General features: G+C 44.8%; 1 protein-coding gene across 9 annotated transcripts in view; it reads right to left on the bottom strand.

Annotated features, from left to right (window-relative positions):
• fut8a (fucosyltransferase 8a (alpha (1,6) fucosyltransferase)) overlaps positions 1–27,513 on the bottom strand; it is a 61,448-nt gene that overhangs the window by 2,601 nt on the left and 31,334 nt on the right. For 4 of the 9 annotated variants that reach the window (XM_023825296.2, XM_023825299.2, XM_072699044.1 and 1 more), the window contains 7 exons: positions 25,824–25,929; positions 19,636–20,114; positions 9,800–9,918; positions 7,911–8,076; positions 6,168–6,282; positions 2,163–2,400; positions 375–621 (listed from right to left, as the gene is read on the bottom strand). In XM_023825296.2, coding sequence (XP_023681064.1) covers positions 375–621; positions 2,163–2,400; positions 6,168–6,282; positions 7,911–8,076; positions 9,800–9,918; positions 19,636–19,838 — 1,088 coding nt within the window. In that variant the 5' untranslated portion in view covers positions 19,839–20,114; positions 25,824–25,929. The remainder of the gene's footprint in view (positions 1–374; positions 622–2,162; positions 2,401–6,167; positions 6,283–7,910; positions 8,077–9,799; positions 9,919–19,635; positions 20,115–25,823; positions 25,930–27,513) is intronic. The other 5 variants (XM_023825295.2, XM_023825297.2, XM_023825298.2 and 2 more) reach the window with 2 other exon arrangements.

Raw genomic sequence — 27,513 nt, 5'->3', positions numbered from 1 at the left:
CTGCTGAGTGCAGATAACAGATACCCATGCACACGTGCGAGAGATGGGGCCTCTGTTTCCGTGGTGATACACGTGCAGCTACTTTGACAGTGCGCTCGGCTTTCCGGCCAGCCCCGTTCCCCGATTCCTCCCCGTGTGAAGCGCTGCGGCGACCTGCTAAAGTTTCATCAAGGAAGCGCATGGGGAAAGCATCTTATTTGTGTTATGCGTGGGGACCAGCTAAAAGATTAGCACAAGGCTACTAGCACAAGGCTACTAGCACAAGGCTACTAGCACAAGGCTACTAGCACAAGGCTACTAGCACAAGGCTAGGAGATAAGAGAATGGAAGAGAGGGAGGAGGGGGAAAGGGAGAGGAATTCAGGCGACACTGACCCAATGATGGGGTGCTTAAAGCCCAGCTTGGTGGTGGCCTCCTGGATCTCCTTTTCCAGCCAGGCCTGCGGCCGGACCAGGTACTTGACAAACTGCGAAACCCACCAGACGGACGGGTCGCCATGGAGGCGGTGCAAGCGGTCGGCCAGGTCTTCGGGGATGGCCAGGGGCAGGTAGGGGGGCCGGGGGTGCAGGCTGTCCACAATGGGAAGCTCCACCACTTGAACATCCCGGTCATTATCTTCCCCTGGAGAGGAAGGTCATAAATCTGTTTTCATGTGTCACAAATGGTGGTCTTCTGGCTCACCTGATTAGCCTTAAATACATCATACATCACTTCAGCGTTGCCATTTGCGCCATAGAATTGAATTTAACGACACTGCATAATTCTGCCACTGGCTTCTTGTAGCCTCCTTTGCTACTAGCTAGCTTTCCTTACTCACAACATTTCATGTCCTGCTGTTAGCATGCTGCACTTCCTCCAGCTAGGAGTTTATTACTGTGAGGTAACTGTTTTCAGTCATTTGTGCATTAGTTACTCTGTAGCAAACCAGTAAACGCTATGCTGATGTCTCGTAGGTATAATTTTGTTTAGCTAAATCTGTGCAATCCATTTTTTCCATTTTTATAATCCCTTGGAAGAAAACATTCCTTTTCTGACTCGAGGTCTCATTAGGAAAGAGGCTTTTACATTTTATTTTTCACTGGAGCTAATAAGAAGAGCAAAGAGAAGAAAAAAATGTTTTATTAAATGACTTCCCAGGCAGAGTATGGATGATAGACTCCCCATCAGAGCAGTAGAAGAGAAAGACATAATAGGGTCTGGTCTTAAAGACTCTCGGATATGGAAATGAAAGGTTCAGGGAAGTTTGTGACTGCGTGTTTGCGCTCACCTGCATATGCACAGAATATGAATTATGCAAGCCATCAAATATTTAAGAACATTTCTTCAAATAAATGAAATATGCTACATATTTTAAAGGACGGCAGGTAAGAACTACATGGGATTTTTTTTAAATATCTGCGTCTGAACTATGCTGACCAAGCACAAAGTTTCTTCTTTGCAAAGCATTCATTATGACAGTGTTTCTCAAGCCAGTCCTTAGGGACCCCAGACAGTCCACATTTTTGCTCCCTCCCAGACAGTCCACATTTTTGCTCCCTCCCAGACAGTCCACATTTCAACTTCTGGGTTAGGAAACGCTGCATTATGACACTGACATTCATATTTACGAATTTACAGACTTATGTCTTGTTCTGGTTTTGGTGTTTAGTAACCCAGTAACTACCCCCCTTTTCCAATTCACAGCAGAAAGAGCGAATGACAGTGAAAATGAGAGAGAGAGAGAGCATATACCCTGAATGTTCCTCTCAGTTACAGCCTGTCCCTCCTTGGCTGAGGGAGGAAAATTGTTCATTCAGGGGTCCAGAGGAATAAAAAACAATTTCAAAGAGTGTTCGGGGAGAGGGCTTTGATTACTTTGGTAATGCCCCCACCAAATGTATACCCATTATTTAAAAAAAAAAAAAAAAAACACACAATGACAAGACTGAAGCTTCTTTGCACTGTACCATAGCGGCTGTAATCGAAGGGACTAAAGGTATTTCTGGGTACATTCCCATAAATACCCAGGTATATGAAGAGCTGCGATCCATAACCATGACTGGAGTTCCCCTGGATAACAGTGTCTCCAGAATGAACTGTGTAAGTGCATCTCCGGCACTGACACGGCAGGGCACCAAAGAGCACCGATTTATCGTCTGGGGTTTTGGCCAGTGACCACTGACCTGACCAGTGCCCTGTGGAGGTGCCGCTGCGGTCCATGCAGGTGTCGCTGGCGGGCCGGAACACGGTCTCCCAGCCGCCGGTGGCGTAGCGCCAGTTCTGCGACTCCAAGATGAGGGTGCGCTGCGTGCCGTAGGCGATCATGAAGCAGTAGACCACGTGGTGCAGCTGGCAGCCATAGCCACAGCCCTTGTTGATGTTGCAGACCAACTTCCGGGCCTTACTGCAGTCCTTGGGGTTCTGGGAGGTAGGGTAGGTGTAGAAGGTGGAGAAAGAGGCCAAAATCAAATTATCTTCTATCGCCAGCTTCAGATATATGATACATGGAGCTGAAATGTCATTGTTGGTCGTAGTAATAAATAAATAGAATTTAAATACTAAGACTTTTAAACATAATAGGGGCATTACATTTTATGACACAGACATTAACTTATAGCCAAAAAGATCCAATGAGGACACCGATATGGTTTAAAGTGCACGGATCTACAGTCGGTAACAGCTGATGAAGGAAGTCCAACTAAAAGTCCACGCACTGGCTTACTCTCCCAGTACAGCTAGCACCAGTCTACACTTCCAATTCATCTCTGCAGGACGAAAACGTTTTAAGATTAAAGTCAAAACGAAATTGCCAGATTAAAGTAGAAATAAACTTTCGTGGAAAAAGTTCAAAGTTAAACGGTAGAAACCTGTCAGTGACTGTGATCTGCCTGTAGGAGGCGAAGTGTCTTACAGAACGACAACAAAGACACCTCACATTCAGCTGCTTACTGGGTTCGTTCCACAGGAAATGAAGGTTGACGTCTGCTAGGACATGGGCTCCCAACAATGACAGTGCCAGACACTGGCAACCCCCACTAGGGGTATATTAGTGGTCTCCAACCTTTATTACAACACCAGCTACCGAGCTAGTCCTGACTGGGGAGGGTCGGTAGATTAATCGCGATCGATCGGTTGCAGTGAAGGTTAAAATGGGATATTTTTCATGCTATTTTTATTGACAAATTCTGCAAAACATCTTGGAAACCTCTACTTTGGGAGAAGTTATCTGTAGAACTCAACATTTACCTGAAAACTTACTACTGTAATCACAAAAGTTTATTTTGACTGTAATCACAAAACTTTTGACTTCAGTCTCAATGCTCTATGTTTCTTTTTCCCCTTTAAGTTGCCATAATGCTCTTCCGCATGATGCAGAAATAGTTGATCTGTAGATATCAAACTGAAACACTCAGTGAGTAATCAATATCGTTTGCCTTGCCTAAAAATCACACTTCTGTTTTAAAAGACATGGATATAATTCATTATTAATCATAATTAATAAAGTTTTATCAGTCTGCATTAAATTACTTGCAGGTAAGTCTTTCATGACAATCTGTTATCTGTGTCACACAGACAACGAATTGATCTCTCCCAAATAGTTTCACTTAAAAAAAATCCACAATTTCCTGACATGACCTCGTGCAGGCGTGCCATGTTTCATGTTGATTGGTTGACTTCCCAACTGATATTCCTGCTCTGTTTCATACCAATGCCCTAGAGCCTTTTTCTAGCCTTAAGTACAGTGTTACTTTTTATTTTTTTTACAGCACCTTGTACTTTACAACACAGATAATAATCTAACTAGCAATACGAAATTTAGATTTACGTCACCTGGGTAATTAATCATCCTCAGAATGTTAAGTGTCAAAGAAATTTCAAGTTGTGCTGAAGTTCAGTGCAGCAAGAAAATATCCACAATTAAATTACAGTGCCAGGGCTTATAAAGAACTTTTTATAATATAAAATGTGTCATTATATTTCTGCAGTAGATGTTTTCATTTAATAAGACAATGAATTTGAAGTGTTCTTCTCAAACCCCAATGGGCATGGATACTTTTTTTAGGCTTAGATATTTTGGTTGCTGGGGTAGCAGGAATTGCTATTGTGAATGGTAGTAGATTCTTTGGCTTGGAATCCACTAAGGGGACCTGCACTTGGCTGACAGGAAAGGATGAGGCTTCTGATTCTCCGTCTGGAGACTGGGAGGAGGTGCGATGCTTTACACAGCTGAAGGAAGGCTGACAACATTTGTTGGATTTATGCACTCTGCTCGGGTCTGATAAGTTGCTTCGGGGAAGTTTAACAGCCACCCTCCCGAAACTTTGTTACCATTGGATTTGTTATATATATATATATATATATATATATATATATATATATATATATATATATCCATCCGAATAAGCATACAGATACATTTAGCATCAGGCACAGATACAAATACAGATATCGTCAATATCTTCTCTCAACACCCACCCCCCCCCCGCCCCCCCAATCTTCAGGCCGTTGGCTTCAGAAATATGCTGCCAAGTTGATTTATAGCAGCCAATCATATCGAATTTATTTAGCGTGGACCCCCTCATGATGGATATCAGCTCTCTCCTGCCGCCACACCATTGGCACCACGCTTAAGAAATAAATCAGACCAGTTCCCAGATAAATTAAGATTTTTTTTTAAGCACACAGATGACAGGGTATTACCACGCGGTGAATTCCAGATCCCGGTAAAGCTTTGGTGGGAAGATGCAGATAAAACTCTCTGACATTCACTAAAAAAAATATGTAATTAAATAAATAAGCTTACGATGCTAATGTTGTATTTGGACCAGCTTACACTGAAATCTCCCAGGAGCCATGAGGAAAGCCTGTGATGTAGATCATATACACAGACAGACAGAGACACACACACACACACACACACACACACGCACACGCAATACAAAAAGAGAAAACGATGCACTTCTGGCCACTCCTGCCGGTTTGGGGCGAGGTGACTTAATGACAGGTGACGGTGGCCGGATATGTGATCCTAATGGAGACTGGGCACGCATGACACATGGCAGCCAGGAGTGATTTGGGAAAACCCGAGCCACCAGGGGAGACTGGCACGGCTGACGGGGAGACGGACGGCAGGCATTCTCCGCCCACAAAGCAGCTGTCAGCAGCAGGTTCTCCGAACAGCCAAACAGTCACCATGCAACATTAGACACTGAGAATTATCGTCAAGTGGCCAATTATCCTCTGGAGCATCCACGGCGACATTTCGGGTGGGAAGTCGGGTGCGTGCTGGGTACTGCGGAGCTGATTCGAGATAACGGAGGCAAAGGAGGCTGGTGTTGTGAGAGGGCGGAGCTACTCAGGGGGATGTTTTGGAGGAGCCGGTGATTTGAGGTGCGAGAGGCACGCAGCCAATGAGTGAGGAAGGCAAGATGTGGGCAAAGCGAAGGAGTTAGAAGGAGGACCCAGGGTGGGGGATTAATGGAACAGAGGACAGAGGTGATGGAGAAAGGGAAGAGGGGAGAACCACATGACACCAAGTCCTAAAACACCGGGGTTCCTTCTGCGAAAGTAGCCACAGATGACAGAATTGTAAGTGGGGCACGTCTCCATACTCAACACTTTAACTCCGACACTGGGAATCACTTTCCGATACATTTTCCTGCCCCCAGACAGATTTCCCATGGTGCTTTAAACTCTGGGGTCTGACAGGCCCGAAAAACAAGAAATGCAGCTCTGGGATCCTGTGATTCATTCTCGAACGCCCACAATAGTACATCTCAACCTCGCATTCTATGGGTTCCGGAGTGGATGAGCTATACTGTAATATGTATCGATAAATGCATAATATATTTACCTTCTGGGCGACAACAGCCTTCATAAAAAACATTAGATAGCAAAAATTCCTTAAAGGCTGATTAGGCAGCCCCTCAGCGTTGGTAAAATTACAGTCAACCTGTCTCCAAACCACGATTTATTACAGCGATCTAAAGTTAAATTAAGTAATATATTTATCCAAAGTGTCTGAGGAAGGAAGCTCTAAAAACATTATCTATCCTGCGGTCAGATTCTTTGGCAGTGGTGCACTGACTCACTGACCACACGCAGGTAGAGCGAAGCATAATTGCTGTGTAACCCATCTTCAGGGCCGCGGAGGCAGAATGAAGACACCCCCCACCCCCCCGACGTACCTGCAGGTAGGTGATTCTGTTTTGCACCAGATTGGACAGGTCCTTTGCCTCCTTTTCCCTCCAGTCTCCAGCACCATCAGCCTGACTGAGTAGGAAGAGGTCCGTCATGATGGACCTGAATTCACACAAACACGAGGAGGGTTGGGACCACAGTCAGGGAGGCGAGATCAAAGCTAGAGTAACTTTATTCCAAGAAGGCTAATTAAATCCATCGGATACGGAAAAAGAACGATCTTATATAAGACACATTCACATGTAACAGCTTTTTGGAAAATAGCTATATGCAGTTTGCCTATATAAATGCTACATTTATTATCCTAATATATACCTCTGTTCGCAAGCAAAAATTACCAGCGAGGAGAAAATGAAAGCTATAGCAAGATCGGCAGTTTTCATAAAACCCCCTGAGCGTTTATTTATGTCTGTTTCCGATGGAAAGGGGCCAGTTTACAGACCGCAGATGAGAGCCGCAGGTAATGGTTAGGGGTATGATCACGCGTGATATCAAATGTCCATCCATTCTCTGGGGTCACTCTGAGCCCAAAGATTACCCAGGAAACAGGACAGAAGGCAGGGGACACCGTGGACGGGATACCAAGCCATCGCAGGCCACACGCGCATGCACACAATCACGCAATGCTGCGGGGAAACCACAAATGCATGCATGCAGGGTAAAAACATGCGAATTCCCGGCGCGATCCAATGCCCTGCCTGGGAGACACCCCCCCCCCATAAGTCACTGTGCCACTTGCAACTAAGTGTATATTTTTCTGCAGTGCACAGGGCTCCGTTAGCAGGGGAGGACAGAGGAAACAAACAGCGAGACATAAAAATAGACATTCACATGCTTTTCAGTTTTATGGCAGGCTGGGAGGCCCGGGGTGGCATGATTTTTTTCAGGGCCAGGAAATGTGATGGAATACAATCAGATTGGGATGGTGCATGCCCTGGGGGGTGGGGGGAGTCTCCACTGCTCATGAATAAGTAATTACGGGCCCATTTTCAGTGTGCTGGGAATTCTGGGTAAAAGGGAAACACTGGCTCCTGAAGGGTGCTGTAAGGATGGGCCTCTGAGGTGCATGGGCACGTTTTTTGAGGGCAACGCGGTATGACACTCGGCAGGTTGGGGGGGGGGGGGGGGGGCTGAGAGTTGGCAAGCTAGTCGACCAGAGGAGTCTCTTCCTGGAGCGGCTGGTGTGTGATGTACAAACGGCTGTGATGGCGTTAGGGGGCACTATGAACAGCACTGCACACAGTGTGTGGATTAATCCAGTTCGACAGTAGCTGTGTTTCACTAGGCCACTAACCACTTGCAGAAGGCTTACAGAAAAATGTAGGAATAATGTCATGATTGTGACCAGGGGAACCATAATGAGGGAGTTAGGACAAGTGGCAGGGGCCACAAAAATTCTGGAGCATAATTGGGTAGGCCTGAGTTGGGGGCCCAACATGATATGTTTTCATGGGGCCCGAAATCTCTAGCGGCTCCCCTAATTGTGACTGATCCAATATCACAGCAGAACACTTTCTACACGCTGGCCAGAGAAAAAAAAACACTATTTAGGGTCTTTCTGATGTACGTATTATGAGCTATACTGAAGGAAATAATAAAGTTTAAGTACCAACATTAACCTTGTGTGTGATTAACGCTGCTGTCACAGTGCCTTACGCATGAGCACCACTCCGCTATTGATGATGCCCGGGGTCACGGTGTCCCCCCGGTGAACCCGGGACGTGTCTAACCTCTGCTGGTGACCCAGATCCTGGAGCAGGACGCCGGCGTGTCGCTGCAGGTCACCGGGCTGCGCCTGGCTCAGCTTCCTCACCTCGCTGCGCACCAAGAACCACAGCTCCTTCACGCCGTTCTCGATCTTCCTACGCAGAACCTCGTGGTTCTTCCCAGGGCCTGCTGAGCGGTACCACCAGACTCGTGAGAAGGAAGCAGAAGCCGGGACTGACGGGCACAATCGGCAGGGGCGGGGCCACATGGGCACTGACCCCAACTGAAAGCTGATTGGCCTCTGGAGTACCCTCTGCCCTGTCACTCACCAATTCAAGACATATTATTGGCTAATGATAAGGCTGTCCAATCTTTATGAATTACAGTTCCACTTATGCCACCCAAAAAAAAAAAACAATCCTAGAATCGCCCCTACTGCTATTTATGAATAACACTTAAGAAGAGCTCTGTCATCAGCAACAGACAGATGAAGAGAGAAGCTGGTTGTGTAGCAGAGAGGGACTGACAATCTGAGAGGTTACATGCTGTGAGCAAAGAATCCGGAATTCTCTGAGTAAACATATTTGCCGCATATTAATTGTACAAATGGTATAATTGCTAAATGCACTGAAGTAAATGACAAAATGATAGACGTCCCAAGAGGACGATTCCAGGGCCCCCCCTCACCCTGACCACTGCACTCACTGCTGCCATGAGATTCCTATCACTAAGAACCAGGACTGCAAGGCACCTGAGCAGCTCCTTTTCCAGTTCAGTGATGCTCCTGAACAATCGACAATACCAGTACCCACCCACCAACACAAATCTACATAATTACTGCTGCTGGTACCCAGCACTACACCACACACCACATCTGTATCACTCATTTACTATTTTATGCTGGCTGCAAGTTGATTGTGACATGTTTGATGTTTCTTCTCTTAGCTGTACTCTGTTCACTGCAAGCACCGTGCCTACACAAATTCCTTTTATGTGTGAACTGACATGGCCAAAAAGTCCCATTGTGATTCTGCTAATAATAACAATAATAATAATAAAATCATCATCATCAAACAGAAGACAAACCCAGATGGCCCCAGTCCCCAGATTTTTCTCCAGGGGGCAGCAATAGTTCATCCTTTTAACGCTGCAGAGACCAAGATATTGACCCTGCTGGCTGTCAAGTTCTGACCTGGCTCTGTAAGCATACAATGGATCATTTAAGGCCCATCTTCCGAGCATGTTTCGGAAAAGACAGTGAAGAATAAAGCCTCCGCTCTGCGAGGGAGGGAGGGAGGGAGGGAGAGAGAGAGAGCGAGAGAATGTGCTACGAATGTCCGACTACGCTGAAGGACTTTGGGGAGGGCTGGGTCTGGAACAGGAGGATTACAAAGACCTCCGGTATCCTTTTTAAAGCCTCACTGAGCCAATGGCTCCCTTTGCCTCCACAACCCTCCAAACTGCAAATTTAGAATGAGAATAAGATGAAGAGAACCAGTGCTTCATCACCGTTAATTGGTTCACTGGTCTTGTCAGCCATTTCTCCCTCATCCTGAGGAATGCTGCTGAAAGGCGTGTTGGTTTTCTTTTAGCATTCTTCTTGTGGCTAACAACCTATTTCCCCCCCCTACGCAAAGCTCTCCTCCTTTGATGAACCAGAGCTCCACAGCCTCTCCTGCTCCGCTTCAGTCTCCAGCAAAGCTCAGCCTGTTGTTCTATCTCAGTGTTTCCCAATCCGGTCCTTGGGGACCCACAGGTTTTCCACGTTTTTGCTCAGAGGGAGCAAAAATGTGGACTGTTTGGCAGGGAGCTCGGAGGGAGCAAAAACATGGACTGACTGTGGGTCCCCGAGGGGCGGATTGAAAAACACTGTTCTATCTAACAACCCGCTAGGTATACAGTCCCCTCTCACCATCTCCAGACTGCCTCTGGAGGCTGCTGATCTGCTCCTTGGCTTGGGTCAGCTGCTCCTCCAAGGTACGGAGTCGTCCAGCTGCAGCCGGCCGCACGTCTGCCTGACCTTCAGGAACCCTGCAGGTTAAGCCACAAATCAGTAAGTGCCTTCTGCACCAAACACACAGGATCTGCATATTTCCATATGATGGAGTCAGGTCAAGGCAAACACTGCATCACTGACTTCCCAGGACTGTCATATTTTACGAGCACAGCATCGACTTAATCCAATGATCGGTCGCCGTGGCAACTGCCAACAATTCGTTCGTTGGCAGCAGCTATTTATCACACACATTCTGACAGAAATACACTCACCTCACCCCTCCCCCTCCACCACATCACCATCACCATCACCCTCCAAATGCCATTATGCTGACAAACATCCTCCATTAGCACGTTTTCAGGCCCCATGTGCTGATCTGCACCTCAGCAAAGATCATGATGCACAAAGAGGAGGAGAATGGAGACCAGCGGAGAGTCCCAACGTCGACATCATCCTTCGACGCTTTACCGCCGTCTTCTTACTCTACTTACTTATGGTACAGGATGAGTATTTGCGTTACGATTTCCTGCAACTTGACTGACAACTCTGTCACAGTACAGCAGCCTCAACTTCTAGCCTAGTGGAATAGAACTGTTCAGAAGTGCTGGGAAATCGCTGGGTTGGATTTGCATTCGGTAATCTGTTAGAAATATGCTGAGGCAGCCTAACTGCGATGAATATTCTAATGCATAGTCTCTTTGATCAGTTTGGGACTGACTTCCTTAGTCCTAAATTAAGGGGGGGGGGGGACTAATACCCTCATTTATCTTAACACAATGTTCCCAATTCAGTGTCCAAACCGCCTACAGCAAACATACATTTGCGGGATGGTTCCGGTTAATTACTGTCTCCACTAACATATAACTCATATGGAACTGACCGGAGATGAAGAACACGGCGAACAGGCGATCTGACATATCAATGCCATTCTTTGACAGTCCAAGGACAAAACTTTACCACACAGCTCAGACAATGATTGACTGCAGTTTATAAGCAGCAAATAAGCGGCAAGGACGACTGTTGACGGAGATTCATGCCTGACTCTAAGGATTAGACCCTTGACCCAAGCACACACCTACATGAAATTGCACAATACATTTTCTAACTACATTTCCCATCAACCCGCGTCATGATGAACCCGAAGGAGGCTCCTATTCCCAGCCCAAGAACAAAAGAACCACAGTGAATGGAAACCTTAGCAGTGCCACCCTTCTTTCAGCAGAGTAACTTGGGGGGGGGGGAGATTTGAGAGACGCGTAACAATGAAATGACCACAAATCCGACACTCCTCTGTTCTCAACAAAATTCAGTACAACAAAGTATGCAAAACAAAAGCCAACTTAATAGAAATGACTTCATTATAAGCTGTTATAGACGGGAGACTATTTCAGTAACCTGAGATAGACTCTGGTAATGCTAGTTGGTTCTCACACTGTGCAACAGGTTGTCAGGCTAAGCTCTGCCCTATGGGTAGTACTAAACGATAACAAAAAGTTAAACCAAAGGACATGCAGTTAACAAACAAAAAAGTGCAAAATCACTACCTAAATGGAGGCCGGCCCGTGAGCACGTCACCTCCCCGTGGAGAAACTCTCCCAACTGCCTTGAATACGCCCTGTTGACCCCATTTAACCCATTAGAGGCTCCATCAGTCCAATCAGCGCTAGCTGGCTTTCACCCCCCCCGGCGTTGATTGCCATGGTAACACTAGTCACCCAAACCCAACCCAGTGCTTTCAGATTGATTTAATACACAGTCTATGCAATAGAGCCCAAGGGGAGAAGCATGTAAGACCCATTTATTCAGATGTCAGGTGTTTGCTACACCGCACCCTGAACTGGAAATCTCTCCAGCTGGCTGCGTTACTGGAAATAACAGCAGCTTCACAGTGCTTGTCTCACACCCCAAAAAAAAACAAAACCACAGAACTGTGGGAAATCCAGGCTGGGGGAAACCCTCCGAAATGGGGGCTTGATGGAGATCATGAGAAATGGGAATGTCCTCAAGGCTTCAAGCAGCCATGCAGAGCACCCCACACCACCGACCCCCCCCCCCCTCCAGAGGAATGCCTCATGACCAAAGCTTCACATTTGGCCATCTGGACCAGCTCAAGGTGCAGGGGTTTATAGATCAGCTAGATAATGTGTTCTGTGTTCTGCATAGTGTCAAAGTGTAGCTGCCAATTTCTGCTTTGTTTTAATTAACGTCAAACACCATCTTTTATCTGGATATCATTCTGATTCAAAAATATTTTCAAGTTCCATTGTAACTGTGTATCATGTGAATAACAATGTTACAAAATCAGGGCTCTTTTCCCAAAAGCCGAATTTGGAATTCCAGCTCTTGTTTGAAAAGAGCAGCTTACACGGAATCACCTGAAAAACTGGGGGATGCTGGGTAACTTAAGGAGGCCGCAGTGGATGATCTGCGGCATGATCCTATTACTGAGCACTCAGGACTCAATAGCGCCGTTTAACGCAGGCAGCGCATTCAAGGCAAATGAATGTCGGTTGCAACACGCGCGCACTGTGCATGTCACAAAGGCAGGCTATGAAAAGGGAACTTATTAACAGGCTGATTGAGTGGGACGCTCTCGGATCTCGGAATCATTTACACCATCTTTACAGCGCTGCTGCGTCTGCAATTACGTGCAGCACCAACCTGCTACCTGCCTACGGACTCACACGGGGGGCTCAGCTGCCCGTGTGTCAATTGGCGGTGTGTAAAACAAGAGGAGAGGCTGACAGAGGCGTGACTGGGCCCATGTCATGCATTGCTGTACTCGAACAATACCTGGGTATGATATGAATAATATGCTCAGCAGTTCACAATAACAATAATAATTCTGAACAACTAACAAATGGGGAGGGGGGGGGAGCTTAAAAAAAACCTAAAAAGATGAACAGGGATTTATGGTGACCCCCCCATTAAATCTGTATATTAGGATGGTACGCTCTTCCACTACCGCAAGACAATACTTGAAATAGTATGCAAAGTAAATAAAACAGAAGGCAAAAGATCATATCTCAGGTTCATTCAAGCATAATAATTTAAATCCCCCTGCACCCACACACAAACAAATGCAGCGTAAAACACAATAACTACTAAGGCAAAGCTATTGTTTTTTTCCATGTCTGGACCAATCCATCACAAAGAAGGTTAATTTTCCCAATGACTAATTGGGAAGATGAATAAACACAAAGCAAAGGGATTTGTATCAGGGTTGGGGGCATTCCGGAATGCATGCATCCAATCCAAATCAGGAAATGGAACTGGAGTTGGATCAGAAAGAAAAAAAAACTATGGGGAACAGAATTGGAAATTAATTTGAATTCCAGGGAGATGTAAATTCCAACTACAGTTCTATTTCCTGATTTGGATTGGAATTGATGAATGCATTTTGGAATAGCGCCCACCCTGATTTGATTTGATAATCAGTAGCCTTATGTCAGAGTCACATTTTGTTTTTAGCTGGTGTCATTGCAATAATTGAACACTCCTACTACTAATAATAATGATATTAGTAATAATCATAATAATAATAATTCCCTTCCAACACACAAGGGGCTTGAATAATCTGAAGATTTTTCCCTAATGTAGAAGGAGTGGCTGCTAATTAGTCTCATCTCTGCATTTTCCCACTGCTTATCCAGTACAGGGTCACAGTCAGCCTGAAGCACGAGCCAATCCATCGCCCACATAACGTTTTCTCTAAATTCAAATCAAATTAATAAAAATCAGATATAAAGATTAAAATATATATATATATATTTTTTCAAACAAAGATGGCTTTATATGACTTTTTGATTTTATTGCTATAAAAATGTCACAATAAAATCTGCAACATAAACCAAGGACATAAACAATGTATATAAACTAGCATAAATGATTCAAGCAGTGCTACTATTACCTGTTACTATAGTAACAAGTGAACCTTCAATATGCATTTTGTAATAAATGAACCTTTTGAACCTTGTCCATTAATGACCTGAAACTCAAAAAAAGCTATAAAACACAAACATTCCTACATTACCTCACACACTGCATAAGCAGATAAATGATGTATGCAAAGGCCACTGCCTTTCATAATGACCTTACCTGCTCGTAAGAGAACATATCTGAGGAGAACCTGTCCTCGAGCAATCAGCACAAAGTGCAGATGTTGCAGTGTGGACCATTAATTCATCCATTTTGAGTCATTTTATTAGACACGGTATTAAGCGAAAGTAAATCACCGGTAGGTGTTTTAACTTCATTAGATACGACATGGTTGATTTCATTATAAATGCATCCATGTCACTCTTGGGGAATTACATAACTGATGAAATTAAAATATATATTTTTAATATTTAATATTGTAGAGCATCACATTGAAATTATGTCCCATGTTAAACTGCACATCCCAAGGTAACTATGTGCTTAACGGCATCCCTGGATAGTATCTGAGGGTTTCAGTCCCTGCTGTTGTACCCTTGAACTTCATTGCTAGTATATGGAACTAAACAAAAAGTTCATTGTAAGATCAGGCAAACAAACAGACAAAACCCAGGGACCTTTATTAACATGCTTGGAACACGAAGGGCTGGGTTAGCACAGGAAACGTCCACACACTCTCCGCTTTAGCGTAAAACAATGAGTGCTGGTATCAGTTTCCCGCTCTTTCTGCATGACTCCTTTATATCCTTAACAATTAAGTTCCACAGTTACAGAAGCACAAAGAAGCTTGTCCCTGACCTCACCCAAACAATCCCCCACCCTGTACTAACATAAGAGACCCTGACCTCACCCGAACAATCCCCCACCTCGTATTAACACGAGAGATCTGATGCTGTATTTCACAAGTCTGGATAAAAACATGAGCCAACACCACAAAAAAATCATGATACAACCACAAAATCATAATTATTTAATTTAGGTTTTAACTATGTTGTTTTACATAATCCGAGCCGTGGTGTTTGGACGGTATGTTGTGACTGGAACGTCAGCAGTGGGATTTCACCATTGAGTCCTTCAGCAAGGCCATTAACGCAGAGTTGCTCCAGGGACTGGCTGCCTCAACCTTCTCCATTCTACATCACATTAGATGAAAGCAGCTACTAAATAAATAAAATGTAAATGTACATTTGCCCCAGTCTGAAGTTAGTAATGGATGCTGCTGTCCTGTCTATTGCTGCAGCCTCTATATCAGGGGCACTGGCCTCGAATGAGGCAGCTGAGGAACTAGAGTTCATCTGAGGCAGCTTAGATTGGGGAGGGGGGGGGGGTCATTAGTGATGCCAAGTCATGTAGAGATCGGCCTGGCAGTCACACTCATACTGCCAAACTTATCACATCGCGGTAGAGAGACCCGGCTGATTTTTCTCCCCACTTAAGTATACTTCAAGGTATAATCAACTCCTATATTGTGGAAGTGGACAGGAAGGCTAGAAACAAACGAGTTTAATTTAGATTCCACAAAACGATCGCCCGTAGGGACGTGCAGGAGTAACATCGCTGCGATAATCGCCGGGGTTAAGAACCGTGCGCCTCACCATGATTGGGTCCAGTGAGATTAGGCGCCTGGGAAAGTCTTTGCTCAGACGGGTGGTGGGTTACTTTTTTTAAGTCTGCGGGGGAGAGATAAGCTGTCCTCCAGTGCGAGAAGCATCACTGCTAACGATGGCTGGCCTATACTGGCCAGGGGGATCCCCGCCTCATGCCTGTCGTCTGTCTCCGCTGGGCGGACTGGCTGAGTGCTGTGTGTGTTAATGGATGTCAGGAGAGACACCAGACTCTTCTTTAGGAAGGTGGTTTGAAGAGAACAATTTTACAATTATAATTCCTTCATTTAACAGGCACTTTCTTCAAAGCCAGATACAACTGAAAACAGGGACAGCAATTGGGGATGAGGGTCTTGATTACAGGCCCAACAGTGAAATCACTTTGGGATTTGAACCAGCAACCTTCTGATCACAGATCAGAGCCATACGACCAGGACTGACCAGGCATTTTCGCCACTGGGCCAGTAGAGCTGCAAAATTTATGGGGGGGTCATTCCCCCACTTGGTAAAATATTTTGTGGGGGACCCGGTTTTTACTCCCAGTCCAGCCCAGAATACACTGCCCCAAAAATCTGAACATCACTCTGTCAAAAGCAGAACGTGTTGTGCACGAAACTTCATGAAATATTCAACCGCTGTGGTCGTCACATGCGACTGCCGCTCTGATTAAGCCGTCACAACAGTGGGGGCGGGGAAAGGGAAGCGTGTTTCAGATCAGCTGGCAGAATGTGTCACATCTCCTATTTCTGGTTCCCCCCCCCCCCCACGCCCAAGTGTTTCCATGACCGCACAATACAGCTTCTCTCCACGTTGAGCGCAACCTGTGCGATCCAGAAAATGGTGGCAGCCAGGGCCTAGTGTTTTGGGCACAAGCGCTCACACTTGACACTAACCCATTAAAAATTGAACAAGGGAGTGGAGGGGGTCCATGCCCTAACCATGTGCAACAGACTGCACTGGATCTAAGGTCAGCTGCACTGACTGGACCACGAACTGCAAAACAGTGCTGCACTTAAACAGATACTATCACCGTCACATCTGACCTCATTTTATCATGTTCAGGGGGAAAGAAAAATAATCTGTTGTCTTTAATATGGTAATATGGTATGGGCTGGGGCTGCACAATTAATCGTAAAAACACCGCGATCACAATTCACACCTTTATGCGATCTCATTTCTAAATTACCATGGTTCGTGATCACATCAGCTGGATCAAATCAAACCTACTTTTCCCCAGAGAGTCTCAAGCGCCCCACAGTTCTGCATTCTCTTTAAAGGGTGCTCTTCCATCGCATCAGGTGCCTTATTTTTGGTACTTCAGGAAAGTGTCAAATATCAAAAACTGGTATCGGCACTGAATGAAATCACAGTGCAAGGCAGGAATTTTGTACTGAATTTGAAAAATGCTGTAGTATATTATAGGGAGGGATGACGTCCAATGTTATTACCAACATCGCATGTTGTGCACATGCAATTCTTACTTTGCCCTTTGGCTAGATTGAGATCAGGCTTTTTCATACCTTCATACTGTATGGACATTATAGCGCAGGGAGGTTAGGTTTTGCTAAAACATTTGTACTCTGTCGCAGAAAAAAAATTGCAATTTTAATTATTATTCCTTTTCAAGATTATCTACTATATGTTTAAAAATCAGTCAGTTTAAAGTTTACCTCCGTTGCTTTTGCATGAACGCTGCATGCTTTCTCTGAGACAATCATAATTATTTTCATCCTTGCTGTTTAAATCATTCCTAGACGGGTTCATGACAAATTTATGTCGATACCCCAATATTTATTACAACAAAATCACATTGCAATACTTAGAAATTTTCAAATACCGTGCTGCCCTAGTATATTATCAAAATATTTTTTTTATGCTGTCCAGAGCTCTGGTTCTTCCATCCAGATCACAGTTAAATCTTCATTTGTCTATGCATCCATTATTATTTTTTTTTATTATTATTTTTACCTTGTTTATCGTTGCTTTCTGAGTTTGCAAATGTTCTGAAGACTGCTGTTGCATTGCGTTTCAGATGTTCTATTTGCATGAACATTCAACAACGAAGCCGTTCAAATCCCAGCCCAAGTAGTGAAGTAAGTATATCCCACTAGTACTTTTGGTACTGGAAAAGTTTGAATGGCTGCTTTGCTAACCCTAACTGGATGGCTAGTTCAGCATTTCCTTTCTGTTGTCAGAAGTTGAGATGCCGGTCCTGGATCAATCACATGTTCGGCACAGTCAAGTTTTGTTGTGTTTCCTTTTGCAGTTTAATGAGTGCAAAAAAGTTTACATTTAAGAAAAAAAATCATTGCAGAGAATCGCAATCTCAATTTTAAACAAAAGAATTGCGATTCACATTATTTTCAGAATTATGCAGCACTAGTGGGGGCTTAAATCTCCATAAAGACCTGCAGGCTGCTAAGAAAATGCAGTGACGAGGGATTTAAGAGGTACACAAAGTCTCAGTAGCTGCGACACAGTACAGGAAAAGAGTGACCACTACTGGCGATGGCGGGTTAATACAGAAGGCCATGTTTCACTGTCCACACAAGAAGTAGCTTAGATTTGCTATTTTTTCCCCAAAGCATGTGTCACAGAATGTGTGTTATTTATACTCCTACAGCATTTCTTAGCTTATCTCCATGGTGACGTTTTTGGTTTGATTGTCGACTCACAGTAATATAACTGTCAATAAACAGGCTTCTCCTCTTTACATTTTGCCCACTTTTACCACGGCTCCCAAAGCAGCGGGGGCCTTTTTCAAAGCCGGGATACGGCCCTATCAAACAGGAGGCTGAGAGAGGCCTTGTACTCCGCAGGAAGATCTCTCAGCTGCTCTCTCCTTTGGGAGTTTATTCGTCTTTATGTTTGCCGCAGATCCATCTCAGCAGCGGTGTCCGGAAACCCCGCGTAACAATCCCACCTCTCACGCCTTAATTCTCGGGCCCCCACTCCATTTCCACCTTCAAGTGGTCATGGCGTGCCACCGGTCTTTCCACATCCACTGGCCTTTCATCTTCCGATCGAACCCCCATCCATCAGTGTCGCTGCCGCGCGGCGCCGTTATCGAGCCATGCGGCACGTGGCCTGGTCATGTGACTGACAGCCAGGGTCGCCACGGCCCTCGGTTACCGAGGGCTTTGGAGAAAGAGGGGGAGAATTTGCTCTGCCTTCGCTTAATCATTCGCTTATTTCATCATGCAGGAAACCCCCTTTTACATCCTAGCCCAATTTGCATCACATTTTAACCACCTGATATACATTAGTTGATATTAATTGGGCTGAGTTAATATCCCTGGAGTAACTGGCAAATTAAATTGGGTTAACATGCATCTCTGCATAAGTGGTTCTGATTGGCTTTGGCTTGGTTGGATGTATCTAAGAGGCAGGGGGGGGGGGGAGGGTGCAGTTCCCTTAGCCCAAGCACATCTGCCAGGGTCTCTAATGGGGAGGTGAAAGCGGCCAGTGCCAGGGGGCTCTGTTTACTGGGACAGCTTTCAGGGTACACCTCCCGCCCGGCCCCACTGAAGGTGACCCCCCCGGTGGTCAGAGAGGGGGGAGCACGACAGCAAGCGCGTGCGTTTGATCCTAAGAGTGGCACACCTGAGAGTTCACAGGCAATCTAGGGTCAGGGTGGGGCGGGGGAGGGGTGGTCAATCCTGACAATGCTGGGCCGTTTCACTGGGATCCTGTTCTATTCCGGCCCACACTGTGTTGCATAAAGAAACCTGTTTATTACAAAAAAAAAAGAAAAAACCCTGACTGATGGCAGACTATCAAAATCCAAATCGAATTCCACTGTCAGTGCCAATTGCGTTGTATTGCTTGGCCCATGTTTCGAAAGTTTTGAAAAGCGCTTGATTATTAGAGAAAGGAAAATTAATTCCTTTTTTCAAATCGAGAAATCAAAAAGAGCAAAAACCAGCAGTGTTTATACACCATAATCATTTTTCCTAACTACAAAAAGAACAAAAGGTATTTCCAGCTTAAGATGTTCACCAATAGACTGTGGGAAATAAAACAAACAAAGGAATAATTACAAAATGTGGTATTTTCCTTGTCCACATTTTCATTGTACCAATTCTGAACTGTCTGGGGGTTAGCTGTAAACTAAACATGACTCTTAAAACCTACAAATAGGCATGTGGGTTCTATGGAGCTTCTCGAGATCTTTTAGAAGGTTCTGCTTGACGTTCTGTGGGTCCTGCATACCTGAGGGACTCGGCCATGCGCCGCAGGTCCTCGTTCTGCTGCTTGAGGCGCTCCAGCTTGGCCAGGATCTTGGAGAGCTCGCGGCTGGAGCGCTCGGGGTGCTCGCTGTCGCGCACCAGGTGGCCCCCGATGTAGAAGAGCAGGGTGCCCCAGGCCAGCAGCACCAGCGTGATCCAGCGCCAGGAGCCCGTCCATGGCCGCATCTTTCCCTCCCGGGCGGGTTTGTGTGGGCTTCCAGCTACAACGTGTCCAGGGGCGTCGTCATCATCACCTCAACGGAGGCGTCGACGAGGTGGGAAGGGAGGGGGGGGGGCACCTCAACTTCCTCCCTCCCTCGAATTAACGCATGGTCTTTGAGCGGGACGCTGGCGGATGTCACTTATGGGTTCTTTGTGTCTTCCTTTCCTCCTGTACGTATGTCGCCACGTGGTGCCTGGTAAGAGCTTCCTGTTCGTTCAGTTTCTTGGGTTTACTGCTTCCTGTACACACACACATACACACACACACACACACACACACACACACAATAAAAACAAGAAAAAAAAATACTCAAATCAAAAACACAGTGGAGGATTCAGGGTGACTGGTCTCAAGGAATCTTAGTGCTGGAATTGCATCAACAGTCCTTGCTTGATTTACACAACAGAGGCGCAATGAGATTTATATTTATTTAAATTACACCCATAAAGCACATGAATTTTTATAACCAAACCCATCATCAGGCATCATACACAGTTAACTTAAAACCGCAAGTGTCTTCAGATTTTTCCGAATAAATGTACTGTAGAAGAATAGCCTTTTAAATGAACTGCACTCTCAGTCTTAATTGCCCTATTAGTTCTGTTACTGACTTTGGAGGAGACGTAAAGGAAAGATGCCACTGTACTACACAAATGCCTTGGGGAGTTACATGCTGCAGTACTAAATCCCGCCTTCGCTCTGATACAGGGTAGGGCCATGCATTAAGAGACATTGCCAAGACATCAATAATTGTTTCCATTTGATCTATGCAAATGAATGTGGATGCAATGCCTGCCAAATGAATTTGTGTCAAAAGATCAAATTTCAAGTTAATAGCCATTAAACGTAATTCATTATGGATTAATTTACACACATTTTAGCTAATATAAGCACATTTAAATGGTAGCATATAAGTGCAGCACTATTATCAAACCATTAGTAACAAGATTCATTAAACAGTCATTCGTACCCTCGTGAAAATATTTTGTGCATAATGCCTAGTTTACAATACAAACTTGTAAATGTTAAAAATACATCCAACCATGGTAAAAGAGGGGAAAAAATTGTGGTACTTTCTTTAGGTTACTAAGCAGATCTAAGTTTCTGTATCTAACAGTGAAAATAACACATTTGTCATTGGAGTGACTTAAAATGCATTGAGCGAAAACCACGGATATCAGTATATTTAAGGACAAGGTAAAACTCAGGCCTTCAATCCTCATAAAACACAAGATAATTCAATGCCAGCGAGTCATTCATAAATTCAGCAGGATTCAGCAGCAATACAGTTAACACTGAACTAAAAAAAAAATGCTTAAAGCATTATTTGAAGATATCCGCCATTCATGAATGTCAATAAAATAAACGTCAAAACAATTACTATTTTCTTAAGGCTCATGGGTACATCTGCATTATACTTTGTAGCTTTCAGTATATGTGTTTAACCTATAAGCTATTTGCTGCTGATTGTTAAAACCCAACCTCTATCTACTGATTCTCCTCTTCTGACATGATGCAACCTATCTACGATTTCTGCCTCTTAACCACAAAAGAAATGTGATACCATCAAAATAAAGTGGTACATTTTGTTCTTCTGTCAAGGATACTTTTTTTATCATTGCCCCTTTCCAGCTGATCAGTCTTCTTGATTTTCAGAGCCGTGCTTTACCTTAAAATTCTACACTTGCTTATCAGCATTTGTGCTTATTTTTGTAGAGATACACACAGCAAATGGAGATTGCGCTTTTGCCTTCAGGAGCCAAAATTTTTCTTTTATAAAAGCCACCATTTACAAGAGAAATCACTACAAGTTAATTGATCAAACATCAGCAAAACAAACGTCACTGTCATCACTTAAAGCCCTCAAACTCTGGGCCGCACCATTCGGCAAATGAAAAACAACAATTAAACAAAATGAAGTCCTGACTTTGTAAGACAATAAAATTTAAAAAATGTCGAACTCTTACTATTCAAGTAAAAGTTTCTAATTGGCTAAACTATCTTTTTCTAGCTAATTAACGATAAAAGCTAACTTTTGTGGACGACTTCTACTCTTTTTTTATGTCGTTACTAGAAAACATGATAAGCTAAGATCAATGATGATGCACAAAAATCACACTTAAAAGCCTGAAGAGGAAATCTATGTTGGTTTTTATTTAATGTGCCACCGATAGGATTTGATAATCTCTGGAGGGAATTTTTGCAAAGGACATGTGCCAACTAAATATTTTTTTTCCCCCTGAGCTTGTTACGGCGGTTGCTGCTTTGAATATGACTCCTGAGCTCATGAATGAAAACACGGCGAAGCCCACGGATGGATGCGGCACGATGGCATGGCGTGGAACCGTGGAGAAATGCGCACGGCGGACGCAGGAAAATGACATGCATTTATGAAATAAAAAGGCCTTTATATTTTTGTTGTCGCTAAAACCTTTCATGTAACCAATCCAGGGTTAGGCATTTCTCTTTGCTGCACACAAAATAAATAAAATAGTAAAATAAGGGAAAGTACTTAGCCATAGTAAAGAGCATTGACTAATGGAAGCATGTTTATTAGAAGGTTGCTGTGGAGGTTGTTGAGGTCCTTGTGTATCCTTCTGAACAGGACTCTATTATTTAGACAGAAAGTTTTCCTATTGGATCCAAATGGAGATGTTACTAATGGGCTAAACAAACCAATGAGACTCAATGGATTAAAGCAGTCTCCTGTCACTGCATCCGTTAAATACCATTCTGGCAGCATTAACAGCTGCGGTCCTTTGATCATGCACAAATTATGTAATGCGGCCACTGCTTTGTCCCCGTGGAGCAATAAAAATGCACATGTACACACATTATATCACCTACAAACTAGCAATGGGAGAAAAGGGATTATAAAACAATCACTGAGTGGCTTAACTATACAGAAACCAGTACAGTGACCAACTGGAAGCGAGTCAAACCATTCCATGATGGACAGACTGACTGTTAACACGAGCAAGCCTTCCCACACCCACCACTGTGGGACTGAGAGCCTCGTTCCTCCCATTGCGGCTAAGCATAGTGTACAGCCAAAAGCAAATTTCAGAAAGCCATATTTAATTACCCTGTGTATTATATTTTGCCAGATATATGAAATTGAGGGGCATATACTGGGGGCGGGGCCACAGGAGTACAGAGCTGAAAGCTGACTGGTCCTCAGAGTAAAACCTCCCCTGTCACTCACCAATTCGAAACACATCATTGGCCGATGATTAGGTTGGCCCCTTTGTATGAACTATGGTCCCTCTAACACCCCCCCGATCCTGGAATTGCCACTGATGAGATGTCCTGCTCACTGGATCTGGATTGGGCATGACTGTGCGCCAAAGCTGCCAAAATAACCAACCATCTGTACCAGGCAAGCAAACCACGGCTTCCAAGGTCCTGCTGTCACGACTTTACGATCTATCTTGGGTTATACGAGTCATGTGACGGTTTTGAAGATGCTTTTTTAATGGGGTCTATAGTTTACTTTGCATCTGCAGAAGGTCCTGGTTTGACAGTTTAGTCTGAGAGATACCAATCAGATGTGTTTGGGTAAAAAGGAGGGAACTGCAGACATTTCTGACTTCCCAGAGCCATAATTATGCAGTATATATTTAATCAAGATTAAATTAATTACAAGATTAAAGTAATCGGGAGCACTCGCACGTCGTTATCTTTATGATTGTGCGGAGAATCGTATAAGAGGAAATCACATGAGAGGCTACTTGTCTGCCTGCCTGTCGAAGCTCACGCTCAGAGTGCAGCTGAGGGCCAATTTCACACTGTCAGTCATGGGATGCGTCGTTTTATTTATATCCAAGGCTGCAGCGAACGTTTAAAATTAGACTGACTTCTTACAGCATAATACCTCGCACTGAAAGCTAAATACCAATACACTTAGTCTTCGAGGATTTTGCTCAGTTCAGTGAGTTCGCTGCTGCCTCCGCAGAAGTGACAAGGGAAGCGTGACAGATGGATCTCTTTCCAGAACTCTCCTCCGGGGAGGTCCGGAGCGGCGAGCGTCCGATTCATTAACAATGCATTTTGTTTTGGATTCATTTCCAGCTTCAGCAATTTCTCCCCCCCCCACAGTGGGGACGAAAAGGTACAAAAAGACAATCTCTGCGGAGCCTCTATTGATTTTTTTGCTCTCCTGTAAAACCGTACATGGAGCCGATTTAATTACTAACCATTCAGTCCCATAGTGTCCAACGACCACGTATTGGCATGTTTATAGGTTACTGGGCCATTTCTGCCTTTTGTCGCTGCGGTTTGTCACTGGATATTAGCAGAACACCTCTTGCTATGGAGAACCAGTCATTATAAAAATGAGTTCAGTCCTACTGCTGCATTGTCCACACAAGTTAAAATGGGAAAATAAAAACATTTGCTATTAAAACAACCCATGCATTTAATAGCTTTAGACTTTCTACTTTACGCAGCAGGATGCATATTCAAGTGTCTTTTCACTGATGAAGAAAAAAGCACATTACATAAAATGTACAATAATTAATAACACACATCAGATTACCGAACCAGAGTCTTGAAAATAACTAATGAGGAAAGTCTTCAAAGTATATGTTTTGTCTTCAATTCTTCCCTCACCTACCCAGAGAATATCAGGTTTTTACACCTGAAGTATTTTTTTGCTGGTATACCCTCGATGGAACACTGGAATAACTTTTCTGAAATATCCTGAAACTATCTGTACAGTTAGATAAAAGTGTATGTCGCTACTGCTTAACAATGTCTGCCAGGTAAAAACATGAGCTAATAAAAGTCGAGACCACAAACCAGGCATTCCGCAAACGTTAGAGGGTGGGCTGTTCCTGACCTACAACCCGCACATGACGGTAATAAGCAGAAGATGAACTCCAGCGCATTCCACCCCTCATCAGCGCCACCCGATTTATAAACAGGCACCGGCAGGCAATTTGAATCCCTTTTGACCGGAGGAAAAATAAAAGAATTAAGTATGGCGGTGAAGTTCTGTTAAGTTTCTATGTTGTCACTTTTAGACTAATCTCTTTGGGCCCTTATAATCCCCACTCAAAGTTAGCGTTTTGTCGCATCTTGCCCCCATAATATTCCGTTTGCTCTGTTCTGTCATTCTTTTGCCTGGGCTCGTTTAGTAAACGAGAAAGCACCACTACAATCTCCATGACATTCTGGCAGGTTTCATAAGTGCCTGTCAAATGCAACTGAACAGTCACACCCAATTAGATCACTAAGGTCTTGGTCTTCCTTAAAGACCTCTCCAGCTCTTAATAATGACCTAGAAGTGCAACTTACGCAGATGAAAAGGCCGCGGGAGATTTAATATTTCTCACAGCGTCATACTTATATTGTTTGGTCTGGGCTCCGTTGTCAGTTACCTTTTTGTCCCCGGATTTCTGTGTCTGTGACCGTTTGAAAAGACTAAATTGAAAGACACAAACGGGCTGGTGTGGGGGGAGATCACGTAAAGTTCAGCGTCATTATGTGAACCCAACCTTCAGAACTACAGATGATAAATAACAGACACCTGTGAGTGGTAGCACAGCAAGTCTCCCTGTATTCACAGGTGATACATTCCAAGACCTTCCCCGGTAGCCAAAACCGCCGACCCCATATATAACATGATTTTCATGTACTTACATTTGGTAATTGATAAATTATGCACAGCAAGATATTACTAACATTAAATGCAGTAGTAATGAAGTACATTGTACAGTATAGTAATGTACTCTCTCGAATGAAGAGGATTAGGACATTTTAGCCCAATTAAAGAGCAATGAAAAAATATGACGTCTCAAGAGCTGACGAGGCATGCTGTTTAATACCTCTCAAAGGATGAAGGACCAATGACAAAACATGCTGTTACATATTTTACGTATTATTTTTTGGACCACGGTAAATCGGAGTGGCATGGGGGTGCAGTTGTTAGCACTGTTGCCTCATACCTCTGGGTTCAAGTTTCTGCTGGGATTCCGCGTGTGTGTGGAGTTTGCATGTTCTCCCAGTGTCATTGTGGGGTTTCCTCCGGGTACTCCAGCTTCCCCTGACAGTCTGAAAACAAGATGAGGCTGATTGCAGTTACCAAATTGCCTGTAGGTGTGCATGTCTGAGTGAAGCATGTGTGAGTATGTCCTGCGATGGGTTGGCGCCCCATCCTGGGTTGTTCCCTGCCTTGTGTCCTGCGATGGGTTGGCGCCCCATCCTGGGTTGTTCCCTGTCTTGTGCCCTGCGATGGGTTGGTGCCCCATCCTGGGTTGTTCCCTGCCTTGTGCCCTGCGATGGGTTGGCGCCCCATCCTGGGTTGTTCCCTGCCTTGTGCCCTGCGATGGGTTGGCGCCCCATCCTGGGCTGTTCCCTGCCTTGTGCCCTGTGATGGGTTGGCGCCCCATCCTGGGTTGTTCCCTGCCTTGTGCCCTGCGATGGGTTGGCGCCCCATCCTGGGTTGTTCCCTGCCTTGTGCCCTGTGATGGGCTGGCGCCCCATCCTGGGCTGTTCCCTGCCTTGTGCACTGCGATGGGTTGGCGCCCCATCCTGGGTTGTTCCCTGCCTTGTGCACTGCGATGGGTTGGTGCCCCATCCTGGGTTGTTCCCTGCCTTGTGCCCTGCGATGGGTTGGCGCCCCATCCTGGGTTGTTCCCTGCCTTGTGCCCTGCGATGGGTTGGTGCCCCATCCTGGGTTGTTCCCTGCCTTGTGCCCTGCGATGGGTTGGTGCCCCATCCTGGGTTGTTCCCTGCCTTGTGCCCATAGGCTCCAGACCTCTCATGACCCTGAATAGGACACGAGGTTTCAGAAAATCGATGGGTAAACCACAGATCCTGAAACCATGGAGAAGAGGAGAGAGTATTATGTAGCTCAGTAGCATGTGTCCTGATAGTCATGGAAATGGGCAAGCTGGATGTTGGGGGGGGGGGGGGGGTGGCCCAGTGGGTTAGGAATCATACAGTTGCAGATTCAAGTCCCCAGGCTGACAGACTGATGCTGCCCTTGGGCTTCTGAAAAAGGTCCTTAACCTCCAATCGCCTGGCTGCCCTGCACTCAGACGCCAAGCTTCTCCCTCAGAAAGAGGGAAATATGTGGGGGGGAAAAACCCACCCAATGCACTTTGTGCTTTATTTGCTGTTCCCGCAATTTCAATTTTCTTTTTTTCCAATTTTCAGATAGTGACAATTGTGTCGCTGGCTGGAAAAGTTGCGCTTTGGTTTAATAAACCCGATCGCGACCGAGCAAGTTCTTCAGGATCCACAGTATCTGTCATGTTACCACCCCAAAAGACCTCAGGGGTAAATGGCTCATTCCTCATGCGCAAGCTCAAATAAAATCAGAAAGGTTTGGCGCTGCGACGACAGGCTGGAGGCCACGTGATATTGCAGAAAGCAAATTGAGTTTTTAAAAACATTGCGCAGTTTCTCTCATCTGTCATTTATTTAAGAGCACCATTGAGATACTTGAAATCTCTGAAAGGGTGAACATCTGTCCAGTGAATAAGGCGAGTGCTAGACATTAGTTTCTGCTTCCTGCCATTCAATATGCAATTTTAGCTGCGCGATCACTGTAAGTCCACATCTGCTGAGTAATGTTATGCATCGAAGTCAAACATCCTCCTTACAACACACAAGTACACTACAAGCCGCTTT

This window comes from Paramormyrops kingsleyae, chromosome 14, assembly GCF_048594095.1.
Source record: "Paramormyrops kingsleyae isolate MSU_618 chromosome 14, PKINGS_0.4, whole genome shotgun sequence".
Lineage (NCBI taxonomy): Eukaryota > Metazoa > Chordata > Actinopteri > Osteoglossiformes > Mormyridae > Paramormyrops > Paramormyrops kingsleyae.
The sequence above is the reverse complement of the archived record's forward strand: the minus strand, read 5'-3'. Positions and strand labels throughout refer to the sequence as shown.